Source organism: Euwallacea similis, chromosome 7 (assembly GCF_039881205.1).
Source record: "Euwallacea similis isolate ESF13 chromosome 7, ESF131.1, whole genome shotgun sequence".
Classification (NCBI taxonomy): Eukaryota; Metazoa; Arthropoda; class Insecta; order Coleoptera; family Curculionidae; genus Euwallacea; species Euwallacea similis.
This window is the reverse complement of record NC_089615.1, coordinates 6,219,941-6,243,072: the sequence shown is the minus strand read 5'-3', so window position 1 is coordinate 6,243,072 and position 23,132 is coordinate 6,219,941. Positions and strand designations below refer to the sequence as shown.

General features: G+C 34.2%; 1 protein-coding gene across 5 annotated transcripts in view; it reads right to left on the bottom strand.

The window, feature by feature from the left end:
* Positions 1-275: 275 nt before the first annotated feature.
* Rbp6 (RNA-binding protein 6) overlaps positions 276-23,132 on the bottom strand; it is a 371,923-nt gene continuing 349,066 nt past the window's right edge. For 3 of the 5 annotated variants that reach the window (XM_066391971.1, XM_066391973.1, XM_066391975.1), the window contains 3 exons: positions 13,011-13,076; positions 11,542-11,807; positions 276-8,872 (listed from right to left, as the gene is read on the bottom strand). In XM_066391971.1, coding sequence (XP_066248068.1) covers positions 8,831-8,872; positions 11,542-11,807; positions 13,011-13,076 — 374 coding nt within the window. In that variant the 3' untranslated portion in view covers positions 276-8,830. The remainder of the gene's footprint in view (positions 8,873-11,541; positions 11,808-13,010; positions 13,077-23,132) is intronic. The other 2 variants (XM_066391972.1, XM_066391974.1) reach the window with 1 other exon arrangement.

Here is a 23,132-nt window from a genome sequence, read left to right as displayed (position 1 = left end):
GATGATCGAAGTTTCAAAAAGACGGAGACTGACTTGTGCGGTGAAAATCGAAAGGAGTAATTTACAGTTTTAAAAAATTTGGAAGAAATATTACTAGAAAATTATATTTCATTTCGGAAATTATGATCTAGTTCCGATTGATTGCTATCACCTATTTTTCGACCAATCTGGTTGGTTGGTAGTATCATCGGAGATCAATCATCAGCCGATTCTACTGGAATTTTGTGGTCTGACATGGGGTTTTGCGTAACGACGACGAAATAAAACTGCAAAGGTATTTTTGAACAATGTCCATATTATATTTTAATTCCCACATACACACACGGCACGTTGTGAACCTCTTGTCTTATAATTGTAATAATAATATGTATTTACATTGTAGAACGCGCTGCTTTAAGATATACATTTTGAATCATGAAGCCCCCAGAGGGAGCGTATTTCATCCAAAGAAATGAGAAAAACAAACGACCGCTGTCCAGCGGGACCCTTGTCCGGCCGTTCAACAACAAATTTCTTAATTTACAACTCCTAGCTGTACATGTACAATCGGATGTGTTAGCATCAATTTTTCACAAGATTTCTTTAGTATCGCATTCGCATTCGCAATATAATAGTATAGTGTAAAACTTTATGATCATTATTATTCTTTTTTTTTGTTTAAAATTACTTACAATAACTTGCCTTAAATAGTAAATATAATTCTTAATTTTAAAAAGTCAAAAGCGTCCACAGAAGGAGTACGGTTATTGCTCTTTGATATTGCATATACAAGCCATTAGTTGGCCATACATTGAATAATTTAATTTATCAATTAGTTTATTATTTTTCTTCTTTAATAAACATTTATGTATCCAATTTTCCCCACATTTCTCGCACTCTAATGCAACTTTACTGTCTCCGATAGCAGCGGTGGGTGCGGGGAAAATCGGACGAACAATGGACCGGGGGTTTTGCGAAAACACAAGGACATTTGGGTGGGTGGTAATACACAAGGTGGCACCACCAAGCCACAATATATTATAATAATTTTATATCCACTACTTTAATTATTAATTGTTATAAATTAGGGTATACATATTATAATATGTATATCAGTAATAATTATTATTCATATCGTAATATCAATATATACAACGTGTATACATCCAATAAAATAACGGCTTTTTTGGTATAATAATAGTAATAATAAAGGAAAACTCAACACGTTATATCAATATAATAATATAAAAAACTAATAAAATACCACAGCGCCACGAGGGGGCGCCAATATAAATATAGGAAGTCGAGTGCCGCCACCTTTTGTCTTCTACTACACCTAAACTTGTGTTGGGACACTCGCTTTAATACTTCATAGTGTTTGGCCTGGATCTAGAGGTTATTAGTGACAATTGACTTAAGTGCTGACGGATGGGTTGAGTACTTTCGACTATTACTTACTTAGGCTTAGGCCCGCAGACTTCGATACAGACCAAACACCTGACGGAAACTAAACTTTTTGGACAGCACAATTTAAATTTCAGTGTATTTTATAAGGCCCACGATATATTTTTCTTAAACAAGAAAACCTGGAAACTTAAAGGTAATTGTTTTTTTTATTAATATTGTCGAGATACCTTTTCACTTTTAGGTTATATTTATAGTTACTGGAAAATAACGTTTACTAGCCACTACCAATAACTTATTAAACTCTTTGACAAGGTGATTTGCAATTTTGGTTTCATTATTTGCAAATCTCCTGTTCAAAGCTCAAAAGAATCACATCAAAAGCTCTCTCTCGTAGAATCGTGAATAATAGTTTTAAACCACTTTATTAAGTACGATTTTTTTATTTTTTTTTGTGTTGGTTAATTTTTTTTGTTCTTAAACTCTTAGTTCTTAGTAGTTATTCTTAAATATTATAATCCTCAACTGCCTCATGGAATTATTAATATCCCAGTATATTATTATTCGTATTTTTGAGGTGATTCTTCACAGCAACTGCCGAAATAGTAGCAAATGTGCAGCTGATATGTTGTTGGTAATTCTTTTACGTCTTTTAGGCGCCTTTTTGAGAATTGTTTGAACCGTTTTTTTTCGGAAGTAGTGTCGGTGGAATTTTGGATAAAAACGAAGAACTGATTTTTTTTAGATTTTTACGAGCTAGATCAGTTTCTGTCCAGAGATAGAGAATCCTAAAATGAACCTTAACTTTCACGACCGGTCAGAATGCAATAACTACAATATTCGTTCTGCCTTCATCGTCTAATTAGAAGTGTGTCTATGGTGGAGTATCGTATTGATCTAATAAATACAATAATCTGCTTTTCGTTCGATTCAAACTCCATTACTTCGTTAAGTGATTCCATATTTCGCCATTATAGTTTATTTTTAGATATGATCAAAAATTAACTTCGTCATATTGAAGTTATCTTCTTCTCCTCCCCGATTTATCTGTTTTATTCCCTTTTAGCTTATTATCTCTGGAATTGCTTTTAATGCTCACTGAATAATTCTTGCCTTAACATGTTCTCATTTATTAATTCTGTTATAGACTTGAGACTTCGCGAATTATCTTTCCGTGAGAACTCAGCTCTTTCAAATCCCGATGACTTTTATTTCCAGATTTTTTCACACCAATTTTAAACATTATTTTCTAGGCATTCAAAAAAAGGGGTTTTTCTCTCATGAGTGCTTATCTTGCTTCTTGGAAGATCGCTTTTATCAAATTCTTTAGGATTCTCTATCCTTTAGAACCTCACTTAATTTTATTTATTAAATTCAGCTAACTGAAACTTGATTCTTCAGTCTATATTCCCATTAACTCTTTGCTAACTGTTAAGACTCTTGACTACTACTCTGGATCTGTATATCTGATATATTTATTTCGTATGATAAGCGGGGCTAGTATCTTACATCATATAGCTTCAAACATTTCCTCGTTGTGTTAGTTCTAACCTTGTTTTTTTTTTGTAAAATTTTCAGTCTCAACGTCCATTGCCATCATGATTAGGATTCTATGATTAGTTATCTCGATATTTCGTAATAGCCTTTTTCGGTGTCTTATTATCTTCATCCTTTGTTGGGTTTCTCAACTCTTCCTTATAAACATTAGTAATTTTCACCGTCTTGAATATTCACTTCATAAGCACTCATTCGTTTAGACAAGTCTTCAAAACATTGAATTGCTATCTCAAGATCGAAACTGACAGCTCCTTCCAACTTCTGAATGTCTTTTTGAATAAAATTATCTCTATCACGTGAGAAAAAAAATTAAAACAGACTTTTCTCTACCTAAGTATTGCTCTGGATTAGACGTAAACTTACTAAACAAACTGGGTTTTCCACAAAACCAAACTTAAACTTTTTTTTATAGAGACTGCTGATACAAATCTCCTAGGAAAACAGTCGATTTTGGAAAAAACCTCGCTGAGAAAGAACTAATAAACAACCCTCATTGACAATAGTATTGACATATTTTGTTAATATACCTTTGGTCAGTGTGCCGTTTCATTTGTAATTTTTTCATAATATATCGGCGTTTAATCGTTCTCACATTTATAATACCTATCTACTTCTCACGTACCGACAGCCAAATATAATGACTAATTAGTTAAAGTTCAAAAATCACAAGTTCCTTATGTGTAATATGCACTCACGCAAAAAAATGTACGTAGATCGGATAAATCGCCAAAAATTAATGAAAAGAGTAAATTTTTCTGCTTTGTGATCAAACTCACAAATCTGAATACAAAATATGAATGAAAAGTAACATTACCCATTCGCAAGTTTTGCAACAGTGCATATTACCAAATATTATTATCGATCTACTGTTCTATTGACGCAAGACTATAATACTGTGGCGTATATAAATGGAATGAAATATCTTTTACATAAATACGTTATGGTAGATTATTAGTTATTTTATTCAGATGAGCTCTAAAATCTGCCCTAAAACCTGTTGACTTTACTTTGACGATGACTGATCTGCTGCTAATCATCTAAACTTGGGGCGGATGCATCATACACGCATTCCTTGGATTACGCATCAAAGGCACCTGCCCTTAACTTCAATTATGATAATTGACATGTACACTTTCCTCGGTTTAAAAAAATACCTTACAATCTGCGCGTATATAAAAAAGTCTCTAACTAACCTTCGTCTAAATAATATAAGAAATTCTTTCATGTTTTTTTTTGTTTCGACGTCATTATCTTTGTTCATCGGTTTGTCGAACTCGCTTCAAGGCCTCTTCATCAAAAATTAATTTCTTTGATGAACCAGCCCGAAATCAACACATGTTTACACTTTAGCATTTCATGGAAACGCTCCTTAGCATCTATGAATATTAAAAGTTTTGTTCAGCTAACTATCGTCTTTGGTATGACACCAACATCGCGTGGACCTTCCGGCTTAAGTCACTAAAAACTGTCTTTAACTAAGATTTGGCAACGTTCAATTTAAATATCCTATCTATACGTACAATTATTTATCTAAAACCATAATAGTTCAGAGTAGGTAGTTAAAGCCAGACTGATAGTGGTACGGAATTGTTGAATTGCGGAGGAAACCTAAATGGAATTTTGATTTAAAGCAAGAAATGGCAGTCTCCAATTTTGCGCTTGCATTAAGATCCCCAACACATTTTACAGCTTCTAACTAAAGTTGTCTTCCAACATTTAACTTTCCTCAAAATCTTCATGCTGGTGATGTATGAGAATCTCTGAAACTTTTACATTGGCACATAGGTGTTGAATGTAAAAGTGGTAACCATTCTTGAATATCTCTTAAAATAATATCTGAAAAATAAAAATGAAAAATCGAAATTTGAAATTTATTTTAGATATTACTCAAAAATTTAAAAATCTACGATCGTAGTCAAAAATTTCAGGAATTTAGACGATAAACCAGCTCAAGTTAGTGAAAGATCTGAAATGGACTAAGCGAGGCCAAAATCGGATTTCTCAAAAATCTTATTCATTAAATCTTTTTCAATTATATATTAAACCCAGCCCATAAAAATTGGTGATTCTAAAAAAATGTCTTGAATGTGTGGAGAGAAAATAAGTTAAATTGCACATCTTCAGGTAAAAACAGATATACAGGACTCTGTAAATCAAAATATTTCGGGATTTCTTTTATAATGTATAATAGTAAATAGCAATAAACAAACTTAAATCATGGATGTCAAAATTGATTTAAAAGTTATACTGTGATTTCCAAAAATTCGAAACCTGAACTAACCGAAACTATTGTAAATTGCTTATGGATACTTACGTAGTCTCCTCTATTTTTTGAGACATTACAAGTATGAATTGGAGACTGGTTTAAATAGTGTCTAACTACTATATTACTTACATCATCCAGCTACTGTGCGCTATATCGCCGGAAGGTGCACTGCGATCCTTGGCAGACAAATATACAGCGTGTTAAAATAAGAGGTCCGCAATGAGAAGTTAACGCGTAATATGCGAAATTTACCCTCCACCTTAACTCGTAATAATTGCTATGTAATTGGGTTCACTCTATATTATCCAATGGACTTAATTTAAGGTTATTATATCGTGGCGGTTTGTACTGAGGAAATATCCTTGTTTTACGTAATCATTCCATTCAGTCAGAACTCATAATAAGAATTATTATTTTACCTACTAACTTACTCGATAGACATCAATACATTAACAAGCCTACACCGGCTAAAACAATAAAATATATTAAAAATAACATTATAACGACAATGGAAATGACATAGACCGGGCGACTTTACATTTACATGATTGGGTAGCCAATGCCGAAACGCGTAACAAAAGGATAGCGTTAATCGCCCAATAATTACTTATTACTTTTTTCGATAGAATATTCACATCATAATAACGAGAAACATTAATATATTATTACACTTTGAAAATTGATCGTGTCTTCTCTAACATGGAGACAGATCTAGGCTTAATATTTCTTAAAAGGGGAAATACCACGATGGATTTAAAATATCTACCGGCTACAAGTTTGTGCGGGCCATACAGAACAACAAGCCAGGGACACCTCTTTTGCTTCATCTCGAAAATTTAGCAAAGGTCTTTGGCTGAATCATAGCTGTCGAAGAGGCAAAAGAGGGCCTAGTTTATAAAAAGGGTTTTCATTAAAATGCTTGTTTCACCTGTATATTAATTAGCTTACAACTACCTAATCCAAGCACTAAAAGTTGTCTCTTTTATTCGACAATGCTATTAAAACGATCGACAGGGTAAAATACGCGGTTAAAGACTTACAAAATAAAGATAGAGAGATTCTTGATGATACTAAGTTGAATCGATAAACGCGCATTAGAGCCCCACATATCTAAAACTGAACAATGTTAGTCTGTCTGGTCCGACTAATTATAAATAATTTCTGTTTAACAATAAGTAAATATATACACATCTTTAAAACTGCTAATGGCCTACGTGGCCAAAGGCGCGAACACTAACATAATAAAACAACCTAACGTAAGCACAGATTTTCATCCTGTTTATAATAACTAGAAGAATTAAACAACGAAAATAGTTAAAAACAACTAACAACTGATTTTTCTTCTGCCAAAGGGAAGTTCTGCGCAATATAACACTTTTTTTAAACACAACCCATTTTAACTTGGAAATTGTAGTACCTACTATGAAGGTCGATGAAGGATGGGAGTTTTGCAATTTTAGGTAAAGTTCGAGATCAAATTAATCGCCCCAATGAGCTCTATCCATAAAGGTTCTCCAAATTGCGTTTTTAAGGCTCCAGAGCTTCAACAGAAGTATTCAGGGTTAATATAGAATCCATATCTTTCGATTAAAGCGATAAACAGTACCTCAAAAACTTTGAAATTTTCCTGAAAATTTCTTTAGAAAAAGGAAAAGTAAAATCGGAAAGGTAGTGAGCCTTACGATTAGAATGTGAACGGTTGAAGACACAGTTGGGCACAACGATTAGGCCATATCGACTAAAGGGTGCGCCCTGAGTGTTTCTTAGAAAAAAAGGGTAGAAGTCGAAGTGTGAAGCTTTGAGAATTTTAAAAAATGCAAGAAAGTAAGTAACCGAGCCCAGGAAATCTTTCATAATTTTATAACAAACTTTGACCATATACAAAGTTAGAACTGGAACAAAATGGGAACCTAGAGTTTTATTTGAATTATATTATTGTATATGATACTCATTTTAATGTCATTAACGCTTTAACATGGTAAACGTCTGGCTACTGGATAGTAGGATGTTGAGCACGGAGCAAGTTATTCCTTTACCCGATCTCTTTTAAAAATCAATTCTAAACAGTTAGTGTTTACTGCATACCGATGTAAGATGTTATGTTGCGAAAGCTTTCAGTGTTTATTGGAATAATCAAGCATTTGATGGGGTTTAACTTAACACTGATTTAAACCTAATTGGGTATATCGAGAACATTGGCGGTAAGAAGTATTACACACGACAACTAAAGAGAACTGTTCATCTTTGAATTGCTCCTCTTGCGTCGTCAGAAACATACCGGCACTTCAAAATTGTGTTATCAAGGTGAAGAAATTGAGTTCGTAGAGCGTGATGATAGATTTCCACCATGAAATAATTTAAGCTATATGGAATAACAGCACTTGACAAAATACTGTTTTCTAATTGTATAGGGACATCATTGTCGCCGTTTTGATTTTAGCCCCTTTTTGTCACTACTACATATATTACGGATCATTCAGTAAAATTAAAATATAATTCACTGTGCAAGTAGACATCACAATTACCTGATTTGTCCTCTTGTGGCATTTGTCTGCAAGTTTATTTCACCAATAGGGTGACAAGAGATACTCCGAATACTCTGAAAATCGCATTGAGGGTGAAATAAGAAAAATGAGAAGGATAAATTTTTATAGGAAATATTTTGTTTAGAATATCTGCAAGGTGATCAAATCCAATAAGTGTACAGTGGCCCTTGTTGGATCTGTTACGAGCTTTTGGCTTGGTGAGAGGGGAATTTTTGTATAAAACCTGTAGTTTCTTTGGAAGGACGTATTTTATTCCTCAACTTTTTAAGACATGTAAAATATACTAAAATTGTGAACGAGGTTTCTGAGTTATACGTGTCTTAAACTTAACTTTTTGTTAATCAAATTCGTGTGACAAAGCAGTCCCTCTACTAGGATCCAAAGGTTGACACATAGAATAGCCTGTTTGTTTTACTAAATCATTTAGGCCCTCGGTCAAAATAATTTCCCCTGTAAACTTCACACGTTCCGACTACACCTCAGTTGTCGTACATAAAGGCCGTAGAACCTCCCTTTGAACCCTAAATTAAAAACCATAAACAATACCAAAGCGCCCGTCTCAATTTGTTTACATAATGATCGGAGCGCCCTTTTGGTCCTTAATTATAATAATATGTGAGGATAATGTATCCTATAGAGATACCCTGTAATATATCATATGTAATTTATAGAAACGCAATGTGTTCACATAACCAATAGTGCTTGTGTTTGGTGGGGGTTAGTACCGCCCGATGGACGACTTCCGCCAAAGTCTACGACTACCATTAACAGATCTGTTAGAACTGCACTAGAAGAAAAAAAATGAGAGAGTTATTGAGAGAGAAAGGAAACGAGAGACCACGGCGGAGATCGTAAGGCGGGAAGCTGCGCAAGACGCAATTACACCAAACATTATACAACAACAAGTGGTAACCGCTCGGCGGGTGCTAAATATTAAATATATCATTAATATACATAATATAAAGGTGAATGTACAAGTGCAGATTTGGTTGTGATGACGTAATCACAGCTGCAGCTGCCGATGAGGACCGAATTGCGGGTCGGAAAGAAACGGAAACGTCTGGGGAGGCGGAGCAGCTCAATGGTAGCCGTTAGTAAATGCGGCTGGGATCAATGGGCCCTGAAACAAACAAAAAGCTCACTTTATCTACACATATTATTCATAGCTTCATTTTAACATGATTAAAGATGTTGTAGGTGAAGAAGTTGAGAAAATCGATTCAAAATTGTTAGAAAAAGGTGCGAGGAGTCTAGGCTGGTACAGAGGTATCACCAGTCCAAGTGGAAACGTGGGGGATTGTGCAAATGGGGGGAATACCGCATAAGTTTTAATATGCCTCCGACAAAGACTAATTACGAAGCGGGCGAAATCAGTCCGGCCCACCTCTCCATCTCGTTGTTTAGATTAGTATTGATTTCGCTGTCTTCGCGCCGATGGAAATTTTTAAAAATATCGCAACAAAAAGCAGCAATGTAAATAAATGGAAAAAGGATTAATCCATCACTAAAACTTATATTAATAAAAGTTCTGAAACGGTGAAAAATCTGGTAACACTGGACTGATTCCGTTCACGTCAGCCGTTAGACTCTCAAACCACTTCGTTAGCCTTTGTCGTAGGCACATTAAACGTTATGCAGTCCTTCTCCTACTTGCATAACCCCTGTATTTCCATTTAAACTTGTATAATATATTAGAAAACTGAAGTTAAAATTCTCGAATGTACAGGATATCCCAACTTTCAGGACCATTCGAATCTAGAAACTAACAGGTACCTACAGAATCGGTTAAATGCTAATCGTCAAACTGCGCAATTTGGCGCTCAATAAAATGTAACTTGTAAATTGAAAACAATGGAGCAGCTTCTAAAAATACACGAAAAAAACTAAAACAACGAATTTTGTTTTTATTATTCCTCATTTGTAGCAGTTTTTGCTGCTTTACAGGATACTGTCGTAAAACCTGAAATAAAACATTTTGTTTATGGTTCAGCATCCTTATACATACCTAGTTATTTTTAAATATAGTTTTGTAAATTTTATTTCATTTTTCGAGAAAGTGCTTAGTTCTTAAAGACAAGAGACTGATATATATCACTATCAACATTTTTCAATGATGAGAATATTTTTAAAATGCCATAATTACTGTATTTAAATCTGATAATTATTGACAATATTTGATTTCTATCACAACATGATATTTAATTAATATTTTAATGAACAATTAGCGATATTGACTTTCATTCTATCAGAAATTTCTTTTTCATATGTTAACTAACTCGCATTTTAAATCGAAATCTCGTTTCTTGCTTAGTTTCTTCAATTATCTGCTTTATTTTGTGACTATGCTCAATTTTATTCTCTATCTATCTGCAATAACTGAATGCAACCAACGGACTTGGCACCAAGCAGATTTGGTACCAAATTTCTATTTTTTAGTTTTATCACTTACTTCATATTCATTGTACTTATTTCTGTTAAAAATTCTAAACTTAAATTACTTGTGTTACGTACTCATATTTAAATGTGGTCATTTCCAAAACTATTAAATTAATGTATAGTACCTTATAGAGAGATTTCCTCAAATTCCTCGCTGAATGTGTATTGAATTAAAAACTAGGCCACTTCATTTAGAAAAATTGATTTTGTGTATATAATTTATGTTAGTAATAAGGGTGGCGTACAGTGAATGACCTACGTAACTTCATTATGAGCCACCCTAAATATTATTTCAATGAGTACCAGTAAACATTTCTTTGTCTATGTGTACATTTTATAAAATCCTTTGATTTCAATTTCTATTTGTTTAAAATCCGGGAAGGATGCCGCTTCACTGAATATACCTGTATATGCATATGAAAGTAGAAAATTAATCAAGTCTATTAATGAATATTGAAAGGGTAAGTGGATTAGAAAAATGATAATTTTGAGCTACCGCATATAACCACATGACTTGGTATAGATCACCTAAAGGTAAATTATAATTCTACGTATAGCTGGAAACTCGAAACTATAAGCAGCAAATATTTGCCTGACAACTTTCCCGATGCGGAGATGTTAACAAGAGTAGGCAAGCAAGAACTTTGGCCATCTGCCGAGGAGCCCTTAATAGCGAAATCATCAGTTGATAAGAGACATCAGACATCTGAATAAGAGACTCATAACTGGAAATATATTTGAATGCATAGTTTGCAAACAAAGGGCGGTTACAATATGTTAAACTCTGAGGGTAATATGTTCGATTGAATGATCATTTGTAGCTATTTTCACGTATTTCACTATATTGACTCAGATTAAAGCCAACTAATATAAAAGATGCAAAAAAATGCATATTAAGCGGTTCTCATTTAATGGGTTGCGATCCATTAGCGCTCTTCAGCAGCACCTATTCCCGAGGACATTAAATTAACGGTAATTTTACAATTACTTAACGGCTGCTGATAAGGTAAAAATAACCTAAAATTTTACGGAAGTACTTCAAGAGGTCGTAAAATTATATTCGTGTAATTTCTAATTTAAAGGCGCCATTAACAAGATCTATTAAAAAAGGTAATTGCAGGAAGCAATATTCTGTCAACAGTAACGCTTAAATTGAATATTTTTCCAAATCCTACAATTAAAAACTCTAAATTTAGAATATAACGTAAATAAAATACCCAAGACCGTCCGTAGAGGATCTTTTTAGGGCAGACCCGACCCATGTTTTGAAAAGTTTTTTTCTACTGATCCTCGATAATGGTCTGTGACCTTACCAATGCCAACATCAATAATAAAGAAAAAATGATAGCTTACTTTAAGACTCACCGGACTGTAGTTCAGCGGCGCCCGGCTGACAGCGATGGCCGGAAAGCTGGACGGCTGTGGGCTGGCAGCCTGCACATACCCGACACTGTCTCCAGGGCCGGCTCCGCTACTGTTGTACATGTCGAGGGTCGGACCTGGGCTCGAAGCTGCTGGAAACGCCCGTTGGGCGTTCTGGGCGGCTGCAGCGGCGGCCGCGTGAGGCGAAGCAGGTGGACCGAAACCTTGAGCGGCAGCTGCTTGGTAGTTGTTCATTACTAGAAAGAAATAAAACATTTGCCTTTAGTTCAAGAAAATGTTGATTGACTAAAACCAAAGGCAACTAGGCGATTAGTTGAAAGTTAAAGAAGTATTTGAAACAAACTGCCGGCCATTGTAAGTATAAATGACCGGGGCGGAACGAAGAGGTAGCACTTAAAGCTTTTTCATCAGCGTTTATTTTTTGACGTTGGAGTATTCTTGGAGCACTTTGTTAGGTGCCATTCCCAGTAAAAACAAACTTCGCGCGCACCATTAAACCCATTTCGAGACCGGTCGGCCGTCGTAAATCATCGTTCCCGGGCCGGGACAAAGCAAAACGGGGACACATTTAAATAAAAATTCCTGTCAGATGAGTTTTAACATGGGTTGTCCGAACGTCGAAATAGGAAAATTGAATGTTGGATAAACAGTCCTCAGTTTTTGTTTTTCATTCCGGGAATTCCTACTTTCGTTCCTATTTTTCGATTGGGACGCGGTCTGTTCGTTTCGATGAGTTTTTTGGGGGACTTACGTTGTTTAGGGTATTATAGTGTGGACTGACAGGGGAAGAGTTTTTTTTAAGATGGTGGCTGCATGTTAAAGCGAAGAATTTCTGACCCGTGTGTATCTATGAGAGGACACAGTTTGGCTTTTAATTTCATTAAGGAATTTATAGAAAAATTTGGCATACACAGATTTAGTGGTCAGCCAGCTGTATATGTCAAAATGAATTCTCCTCGTAATCGCTGAAGAAAATTTTAAGTACTGAATTGCCTTTTGCCCTGTGGCCATTGCTCTGCAACAAAATCAAAATCTTCTGAAATTTGCTCATTTGCTACACATATACAAATCCGAAGAAAGTAGTCTAAAGCTAATATTAGACATTCAATTATGAGTTCTCGAATCACAAACTTTATGAGCGAGCACGCTTACTGCGTATCAGGTACCAGGTCATGGACGGGGACCTAAAATAGTTACAAGCCCATTTAAGATGGACCCAAATAAACCATCGTCGCAGAGCTATTTTTCTGAGAGTATTTTCATATACTTTCTTATTAGGGCATGTTTGAACAGAATTGGCAAAAGATTATGTATCTGTCCGCTTATCTACCTAATGGCAAATACAATCCCTTCATTATTCACTTCGAATGTTATCGAATACAAATAAGATAAATTGCCACTTTACCTAATAATTGTATTTGTTAATCTAAGTTATTTACCTGACAAGGCCTGGGTCAGCAGTGGGGTGTTATTGTTCGGTGTCAATTGTCCATTCGTTAAATCAACTGAAAACACAGATAAAACAGCAAATTAGATTATGTTGGACGCAATAATTCAAATCAATATTATTCCATGAGATTAATTAATACAATAGCATTAATCATATTGTACCAAAGCATACAAAAAATCGAAGCTGTTTGAATGCATTTGAGAACATTACTAATGTATTTCGGTATGCTTTGGTGATGTAGGTACTGTATTCGTGTGTAAGAGACTGTAGATAGACCACGGTGTGTAACTATAACTTGACATGAAATAGGTTTTCCTGGGTTTTTAGGGAAGAGCTGTTAAGAGATGTTAGTACATGCAGTATTAGTTGATGGTGGTTCTAAAGTTGGAAATAAATTTGTTCCTATGCTAATGGTATAATTTCTAAATAGGTTTTCTAAGACTAAGCTATGCAATGTTTTGATGGCTATTTTGTAGTAAATGTAAAATATAAATACTTATTTCTTAATCTCGCTAAGACTAGAAGTTGAAAGAATTCTATGTAAAAACGTTTATTTTAAAGTCTCTTTTTTGATTTCTAGAGATACGAGTGACTTAAGTGGTTACCACTTCTAGAACCCAATAACTACAATAGGGGCCCTTTTACTTATATAATTCACGTCTTTATGAATAGTAATTTGTTTTTGGAAATGGCTATATTTGAGAAAATGCGACAGTTTGAGAAATCAATATCTTATGAAAATATTACCGAACAGTAGCAACAAATAATGCTTTTTTTATATTTAATTCAAATTGTGACAATTTCTTACAGAGGTAAACAGCTTTTGAGCATCCCTACATAAACAAAAAATGCGCTTATTCGTCGCTACTGTGCAGCATATAAAAGGAAACTTATTAATCTGTTTTCAGAATATGCAAAGACATCATACACTCTTTTCAGATAGAAAATAGCAAAAATAAATTGCTGAAACTTCGAAACGCTTACTGAAAATGACTTACATTTGAAGTTAAACATCTCCGAAAATAAGAAGGATATTTGGATTCGAGAAAAAGATTTAGATAGGTGCATCTTTGGATTATCGTACAAGGGTATTTAAAGGCTTATACATTGCACAACAAATATGTAGCAAGATTGGCAAAAACACAAAATTTTTTGGTGAAATTTCTTCGATATACAACTGTCCAAAAAAAAATCTCAAACTATATTTTTCTACAATTATATATTAGGTAGTAATATCGTTTTGTCGAAAATTTCCACTTTTTTCAGTGTTACCGTTTGGAATGCGCTCTGATTGGCAAAAGTGTACTCTCCCTCTCATAATTACTACATATAGTTCACGCATATTTGGAATTTTTAAATCCATTCTTTAAATCAAAACAAAGTGGAGCACAAGGCATATTTTAATCAAACTTACTTTGAAATGTATCTTTAAATTGAGAGTATATCAGGATGTGTACCTTATATGATTATAGTGAACAAAAAGCTAACGAATCGCAGGTGCCCTTATTTTGCTTTCCTAAATATAAGTCTATTATACGGTAATTTTATGCCATATATTTGAAAAATATTTCACCCCCATCAACTTTACATGCGTGTACTGAAACACCAAAGAATATTTATTCTTTTCTGAATTATGGATGTGGATTTGATGGTAAATTGTTGTACTAGTTGTCTTGAACATACTGTGCATAAGTGATAATCGTAAATATTCAGACCGAGGCTTTGAATTTTTCTTCTAAGATTGTTCACTCAACGATTTTTATTGATTTAACAGTTTTACGAAAATAACAGGAATCAGAAAGTAAAGAATCAGTAAAAATACACACTATTGAAACAATAAATATCTAGGGATAACTACTTGTTCAATTCTGCAGTGTATCATAAAAATGAATGCGAAAACTAATTTTTATGAAAGATGTAGAGAAAAATTGGAGCATTTAGTATTTTATTATTTTATTATTTGGATTCATTCATTTTGACGATTAATGAATCCGAATTGATACTGAATTGATAGGCTATACCATATAGAGTTGGTAAAAGTAAAAGCTATTCGTGAAATAAAAGATCAGGTTCGTATTAAATAAAAAAATTGTCCAAATTTCACATTTGTCGCTCAAATGTGCTTTATGAAAGTATTAGAGCACACCAAAATTTAGAAAACCATCCAAAAATGACAGCTTTACATTGGTCCTACTGAAATTAAATATTATTACTAGACACATGACGAGCCAATGTGAGGCTCTATTATTTAGGAATTTTGTTCACTTGACTTGAGAGTCTTGTCGGACCACTAATTTTGATTTTGTTATATAATTCAAATTTAATAATTGTTAGAATTACATGATAATTTTTGTCTTATACATGAAGTGTCGAAAACACTGATTATCATTTTTCACAAGACTTGTGCAAAAATAAAAATCAGAAAATCATGGTTGTTAAATTTTTTAAGCTATGACTATATGAATCCACTTTTATGACAGTCAATTCTAGTTGCCCAGCGTTTTAGTATAGAACATTATACCTCCTCCAAATTTGGAGTGAAAATCATTAGTCTTGTTTACATATAGTGAAAATCAAATATTTACTAAAATTATGTTATGTTTGTACATGAAATGTTTTTTTTTTGGAGCACATTGAACCATCTTACCGTATAATTAACAAAAAGAACTAGCATACACTTTTCGAAAGGAAATAACCATTTTTGGTCGATATTTGGTTAAATATTGCCAACATGTAAAACATCCCATCAAATCCACATGTCCAAAGCAGCAAAAGGGGCCTTAAAGGCGAAAATATCTATTAAGTCATCCCGAGAGAAAATCCCTCATGTCAAGTCGAGGAATCGATAGACGCATATAAAGAATCTCCTTCTTCCTCCTCGAATTGAACTTTCGTAACAGAAATTTAGGACAAGAAGAGGGACGCAAAGTCAATATTTCACGGTGGACGTTTGATAGATGGGCACCAACTATGGAAAAAATGTGTTTCCCAACTTATGACAGTTTTTCTCTCGTATATATCAACGGGAATTCAATATAGGTGCACAAAAGACATTTCTCCAAAGTTATTTCCTTCATTAATTTGAAATATGGAGGTATGATGGAAGTGCGTCCAGCGACTGCAGTGTTGGGTTAGTGTTAGTGTGTATTAAACTGCACTAATCTGGAAAAAATATTACTGCTCTATTGGGTTTCTATTAAACTAAATAGTTCCGTTTTGATTAAAAGCTCACAAACTCTAAACTATCATCAGCTATCATCAATACGACCATTTTTCCACTCATACTAGCAACTTCTAAAAAAAGCACCCTTTATTATTAAGTACAACAAGAAAATCTAAAATTGCTACTCTAATCCTCTAAATAATGACTCTTCTACCCACTAATAGCTATTCTAAATTCTCTTACAATTATTTCGTTATGAAATTCTAGGATAGTCAATGTATTAGTCCCACATCTAATACATTCACTACTAACAAGGTTTAAACCGCTATTCTACGATAATTTGTTACAATAATTAATTGTTAATACTAAGTTACTACTGATTGGCTTCTACGGAACTATCCAGGTCTAGGGTTAAACATTGACTGTCTATTCTGTCACATGACTAATCACGTCACTAAAATTAGTAGGTAGATTACTCGCCCCTGAGTGTCGGTGTGTTCCTAGGGTACAGTCCTCTAATCTCCTCATGAAGGCGGGCACTAATTTTGTTGTCACTCCGTATATGTACGTCACTTTCAAATGCTATGTATGTAAGATTTTGCACCTGGTCGGACGTACATCAACTTCTCAAACTCATTTAGATCATTGTAAATAACTGAATAATTTCGACTTCAGTTGTACGAAATTTACATAAAACCCTCGTGAATAATTGAACTTGAACTTCCGTACAATTGGAACTAATTGAAAAGTTCTGCGAAAGGGCATGGGAAAGTCATAAGTAAGTGCAGTAGGCACTTGGGGCGCATCGTGAGCTAAAAAATTGAAACTCCCCTGAATAAAAGATGGATAAATTTCCAATGTTTAAGACACGTTTCGGTGGACGTCTGAATGGGGCTTAAAACGCCGACGTTTCGGATCGTAAATTCTTTACGAACGTGCAAATATGCGGTCTGTGCTATCCGAGGGCGAGTACGTGTGTATTGACTGAGTTTATTATTAATATATTAACCTTAAAGCTGAGATAAAGCAGTTCTAAAATAATGAGTTCTTGAACTGAAGCAATGCTTTAAAATTCTGAAAGAGGAACTTCGAGGAAAAGATACAGGGTGGCATATATCAACGTGCGTTGTACATACGAGAACCGTTTAGGCAAAAATCCGCAAAGTCATTAGATTTAAGCGCTTCGAAGAGTAGGAAAATTTTAGTTAATGGTTGGAAAAAAACGACGACAAAGACATCTTTTTGTTAGTTTCGTGATTATACTTAATTTTCTATGCAAAGCACAATCTAAACATGATTCCAATGTTGCGCCTAATTCTTCTCCACGGTTGCTTACATCCTTCTTGCTCATCCTTGCGAGCGTTCCTTTTCTAATACTGAGGAACTTTGAGGTTCTTTTTTCCCCTTTTTTCAACCGGGAAGACTTCTTGCCGCTTCAATTTTTTATTCCATTCTTTTTTTCCCTAACTGAATATTTCATAAACACTAGGAGCTGTAAGTCCGATGTTGATAACCATTTTCAAACTTTAACGGCCTGTATTCTTTGTACAACATTTTGTAACACCCTGTAAATGTCAGCAGGCCAGAACACGAGAAACTAGGTTAGTAAAAAACTTCATATATTTTGTGTAAGCTTGAAGGATGTTATCGGGTAGAGGACAACAAATAAAACCCTTTCTTTTACGAAAGAATTGCCGACGTTTCGACCGCAATTTCAGTCTTTATCAAGTCTGGAACAAAATATGGGTGACAGTTCACAAATAAACTGCTGGAACTTCGAAACGCATAATGAAAATTTGTAGCTTATATTTGAAGTTAAATATATCCGAAAATAAGAAATACATTTGAATGCGGGAGGCATATTCAGGCAATGATATAGTTCACTGTGCCACTCAACTTCATGTGCATCATATCACTGATGATTCTCTTTAGAAGTCTCTTTTGAGAACGAAGATAGATAGGTTCAATTCGTTGTCAATGGGTTTCTATTAGTATACCTTTTCAAAAAATGATGTACCGTCTAATTTAATTTAAAAAAATTCTTTCTATCAAGAAAATGTATCATTAACTTTACGTTTTATGTCAATTACTTTAACTCTTTTAGCTTAACTTTGAAACACTTCACAAGTGACAAAATATCCGAAATAGGTCCAATTGAAGTTTTTCCAATCTAGACTAATCCTATCAGAAAGCTCCTTAACCGTACTAAAGCCTAAAAAATTTGGTGAGAGTTAGTGTTAAACTGGGCAATTTTAAAATACTTCAAAAGGTACAAAATATCTGAAATACTACGTGAGGTTTTTGCCAACTAGGCTTAACTTCTACGATAACTCTTTAAGCTCAACAAAAGCCCAACAATTGGGTACGATAAAGTTAGATTACACAGTTTCAAAATACCTCAAAAACGAGAGGAATGCCTGAAATACTACATGTGACGGTTTTGCGAAGTTGTACAACCCTAATCAAATAAACCTCTATGAGGACACTTTTTAAACCCAGAAGAACCGGAACAATTGAATGTGCTCAAATCAGCTCAAATTACACAAATATTAAATAACCGCAAAACCAATCAAGAGCTTCAAGCTTCAAATATTGTGGATATATAGTCAGTTTTGAACCGCGTAAATACAAAATACTTTAAAAAACGTTTGAATAGGTCACTAAGGTTATTGCAAACTAGACCGCACCTCTAAAAACCTCTCAGAAACCCTTAAAGCTCAGTCAAACCTAAAATATTGCGTATGATAAAATCAGTTCTGGTGTGTAAACATTGAGAACACCCTTTTAGGCTCAAGTAAATTCGAAAGAGTAGTGCGAAAATTCAATTAATTATCTCAAAACCTGAAGGAGCTATGAAACAGAAACTTCATGGAATTTGAAACTTTAACACTCGACATTAAGTGCCTTGGCATAAATGAAATTTTTCTGACTTTTGTTTACGTTATAGATTTTTTCGTGAGAAAGATGTTTAGGGATATTGATTAAAAATTTGACAGTTATCATTGGGGTTCCCGATATATGTTAAAATAATTCCAAAATCCAGTAAATTCTTCTACAAAAATTCCTAAAATGTTACAATGTAGGATTTTTTCAAATTTAGGAATTCCCTAACTTCGACAGGCAACAATGTATCATTCTCACTCATCTAACAGTATTCAGCTATTATTAGTAGCCTTCAATTATTTCTGGTTTATTTTCAGTACTTGCATTTTTTAGCATATTATGCATATTTAAAAATATTTAAAAGGCAATATGATAAAATTTAGCACTTTTTAGAGTCATTTATTTAAGATAGCCACCCTGCATATTTCCCGGAGCCATGACAAATTAAAAAATAACCCTTAGGCAACGCACTCTGTACTTAATATACACAAGTTTTACGTTCTAACTGTTTTACAAACGTTGCGGTTGACAGCGAAGAATAATGAGTCGACCCATAAATTAATAAAGTTTAAGAGTTCCGAGCCCAAAAACAAATAATTTAGAAGCACTAATTATGCCTCAAGTTGCTTAATAACAAACTACATTTTTTTAGAATAGCGCCATTTAGGCTGAGAAAGGCGGAGAATCCTACAAACTAGGCCGCTAGGGTTAATGTAGGCCAACTAGAGATTAAAATTAAATTACCTCTTAAGCAGGGCTAAGCTATACCCTTGAAATATCAGGGAATCGACAAAACAGTTTTGGAGCAAATGAACCTTAAACTCTAATGGCTTCATTAGTACCCGTTTTTGGTAGATATTAAAAAAGTTTTCCATGAAATCTTTTTTAAAATCTAATCTGATGCCCGACCATCGGGGCTTGATTTTAATAGAACGGCTTCGTAATATACACCGAAGTCGGCGCCATATGGCGCCTCCAAACAAAAGTATTGACGTGAACTTCGGCTCTCTCTCGCTCTTTTAATGAACTCTTGAAAAAGTTATCAACTGTAGCATTGGGCCCCATTCCCGTGGAATTGCCTGTCTGCCGGAGCCCGGTCCAGGTGCAAAACTTCACGAATTCCCCGTCATTATTACGCCGGAAAGCCACCCTGGATGGAGATGGCGTCTTTGAAGAGTGCATGGCACTTCCCCAAGACGGCTTTGTTGGGACGCAAAAGTCTTAAAAGATTCTTAATTTATGAAACATATGTAGAGGTACTAAAAATTATTCAAGAAGTTCTTAGATAAACATCATAATAATTCCCACGGAAATAATGTTTTCTTATGGTTATTCCTATAATGAGATACAAACTCATTAGCACTTTAGTACCTACATAACTCCAATTTTATTGTTAACATCCAAACCAAAGTTCGAAATTCTAGGTCAAACTATGAATATCAGACAACTTTACAAGAAGGATAATTCCCATAGGAATTCGGCGACTCGTTCTATGCATTGGTCAGTATCTTGGATAAATATTTGGTGTTAGTGACCTACTTCAAGATCAAATTAAGGATGTAATTATAATTTTACGAGCAATAAAACTAAATCCTAAATAGGGAATAAATTCTAACTCATTTTTCTTTTAAGAGTTAACGGAGATAAGATTTAATAAATACACACACAGATCTTATTTCAATACTGAATACTGCTTTTATGTTTGAAATTATTAAGGAAAAAACGTTTACAATAACTTTCATATAAATATAAAGGGTGATCATTAAAAGAAAGTCAGTCAGTCAGCGTTGAAATGTCAGACTCATGTCTTGGATAAATTTAACAGTCGTTATCTATTTGTTAAATGTTCGATGGCAAGTGGCAAATAACTTATTCAATGCCCTACGTTTACGGTTCCCTGCCTATTACAACTTATTTTATAATCACCCATTATAATTAAACTTCAATCACTATAAAAATTCTGAGAAGTAAGACTGTACACGTTTCGACACTTTTGGAATTCATATTAAAATAAATAAATTCAGATTGTGGTGAATGCGATAGTTTTAGTACCATCAAGAACGAATATCTTTAACGTTTGATTCATAAAGATACTTAACAATTTAGAGTAACCAAAACCAGCCAATTTGTTTTCTTTATCGGCATTCGGAAAGAACGATATATTAAGCGTCACTTTTAAACTGGTCTAGAGAGTGAGATTTCCAATTGTGGCAAACAAGATAAATTAAATCTTGTAAAATCACACAAGCTTTTTCGAGCCAGAAACTTCAGAATATCATATTATAATCATTGGGAATTTGATTTTGCATGGAAAATGCCAATGGTAGTACAACAATTTCAGTAGTGATAATGAAGCTCACAATAGCCGAGTTCGGTAATTGCATTCAGAGCGCTTTATAATTAATTACCCCATTTTATTGGATCTTATCAGAAATGATTACAAAAAGTGAAGGACAAGAATTCTTATTATTCCTTTCTTAGTTTTCGCCATAGTTTAGGGCAATGTGGGTTGAGATGGACTGAACAACTAATAATTTCCACCGTATGACCCACCTAGGTATGTAATGTGACAATTTTATTTTTAAACCTCATTTAAAAAGTTTCTAGAGTTCTGCATAGAAACCAATGTGACGATCTCCGAATTGGATATGATTTATGGAATTAATATATATCCTGTTGAATACGAGTAATATAGGTCCAGAGTTTTAAAGTTGAGTATCATATGGATAACATGGAATAATGCTAAAAATCTTTCAAATTCACCCTACCATTTATTCAAGGCCAAATTATTAATGTGTTGTTAGCTTTCACTATGAGCAAATTTCCATTTAAACGTTGAAATATACCCTTAGCGAGTAGATAGGGCCGAAGCTAGTAGCATATTAATGAATGTTATTAAATTGGTCTTTACATGTCCGACAAACAAATGCAGTTTGAAAATCATCTGGTAGATTGTAACGGAAGTCTGCCACATTTCATGAATTCATTCAAATCGTCGAAAGCCAGACTTGAAGAAATTAGATCTGCTGTAGTAGTAGAAGAAATGGGAGGGGGTGACGCCTTGCGATTAGGCCCTTAGGGGCCCGTTTCGCTCCAGCTTTCGTTCCAGATTTCAAGCTCCGGCAACTCCACCAAGGAGTTGAGCGTCGCAATCAATCAAACCAAATCCCGCTACAATAATTCAAAGTCATCCAACTAGAAGGTGAAATTTGAAAATATGAAATTAGGAAAACTCCACATTTAGAAAATGATTGCTTGTAGTGATTCCCAACGTGATTAGGGATAAAAGGACTTTCGCTTCAGAAGAAAATAGCATGTTGTCCAGCGAGTGACGAAAATAGCATTTCCTGTCACTCAAGGAATAGTCAGAGTTCTTAAGTAATTAATATCCGTGAATTACAGAAAATTATTTTTAACGAGGGAAACACTGAACTTTTTTACGACCAGTGAATGCAGTGATTTGACAACGCATTATTTTATTATACGCGACCAAGTAAAACCCGATTTGGAACAATAATAGAATTCACGATTCACTCACCATAATTCAATTCTGAATAGTACTTTACTATTTAAAGACACTAGAGAGAACAATTTCATAAGGTTTTAAGAAAATTAGTCGCAAGCTTGAAACAACTCTTAATTAAAAGTCTGGGATGGAAAAGTGAAACATCGCTTTAAAGCTTGATACTTATAAAATCCCTTGATGGCTGCGCTGACACCAAGAAACTGACCGCCGTTCATTTTGAATATTCCTATGGAAATTATGATTTGGTAAAATTATAGGGACTTACATTACACAGTAATGTAGTAGTGAAAAACGCCTCAATTAGCATCAGTGAGGATTGATTTCACTGAATTCTTAAAAATATTTTAAAACTCCTATTTTTAATCTGTCTGTTTCGACAAACGGTTTTTATTCCTTAGAGAGACAGGCGATTATATCTACCAAATTTTAGTAGATGTGATGCAGCTAGGTTCACTGAATTAATTTTTAAATAATAAATCATACGACCATCGTCGAGAGTATTACAGAATTCTTACGACGAAATATTCGTTCAACATATA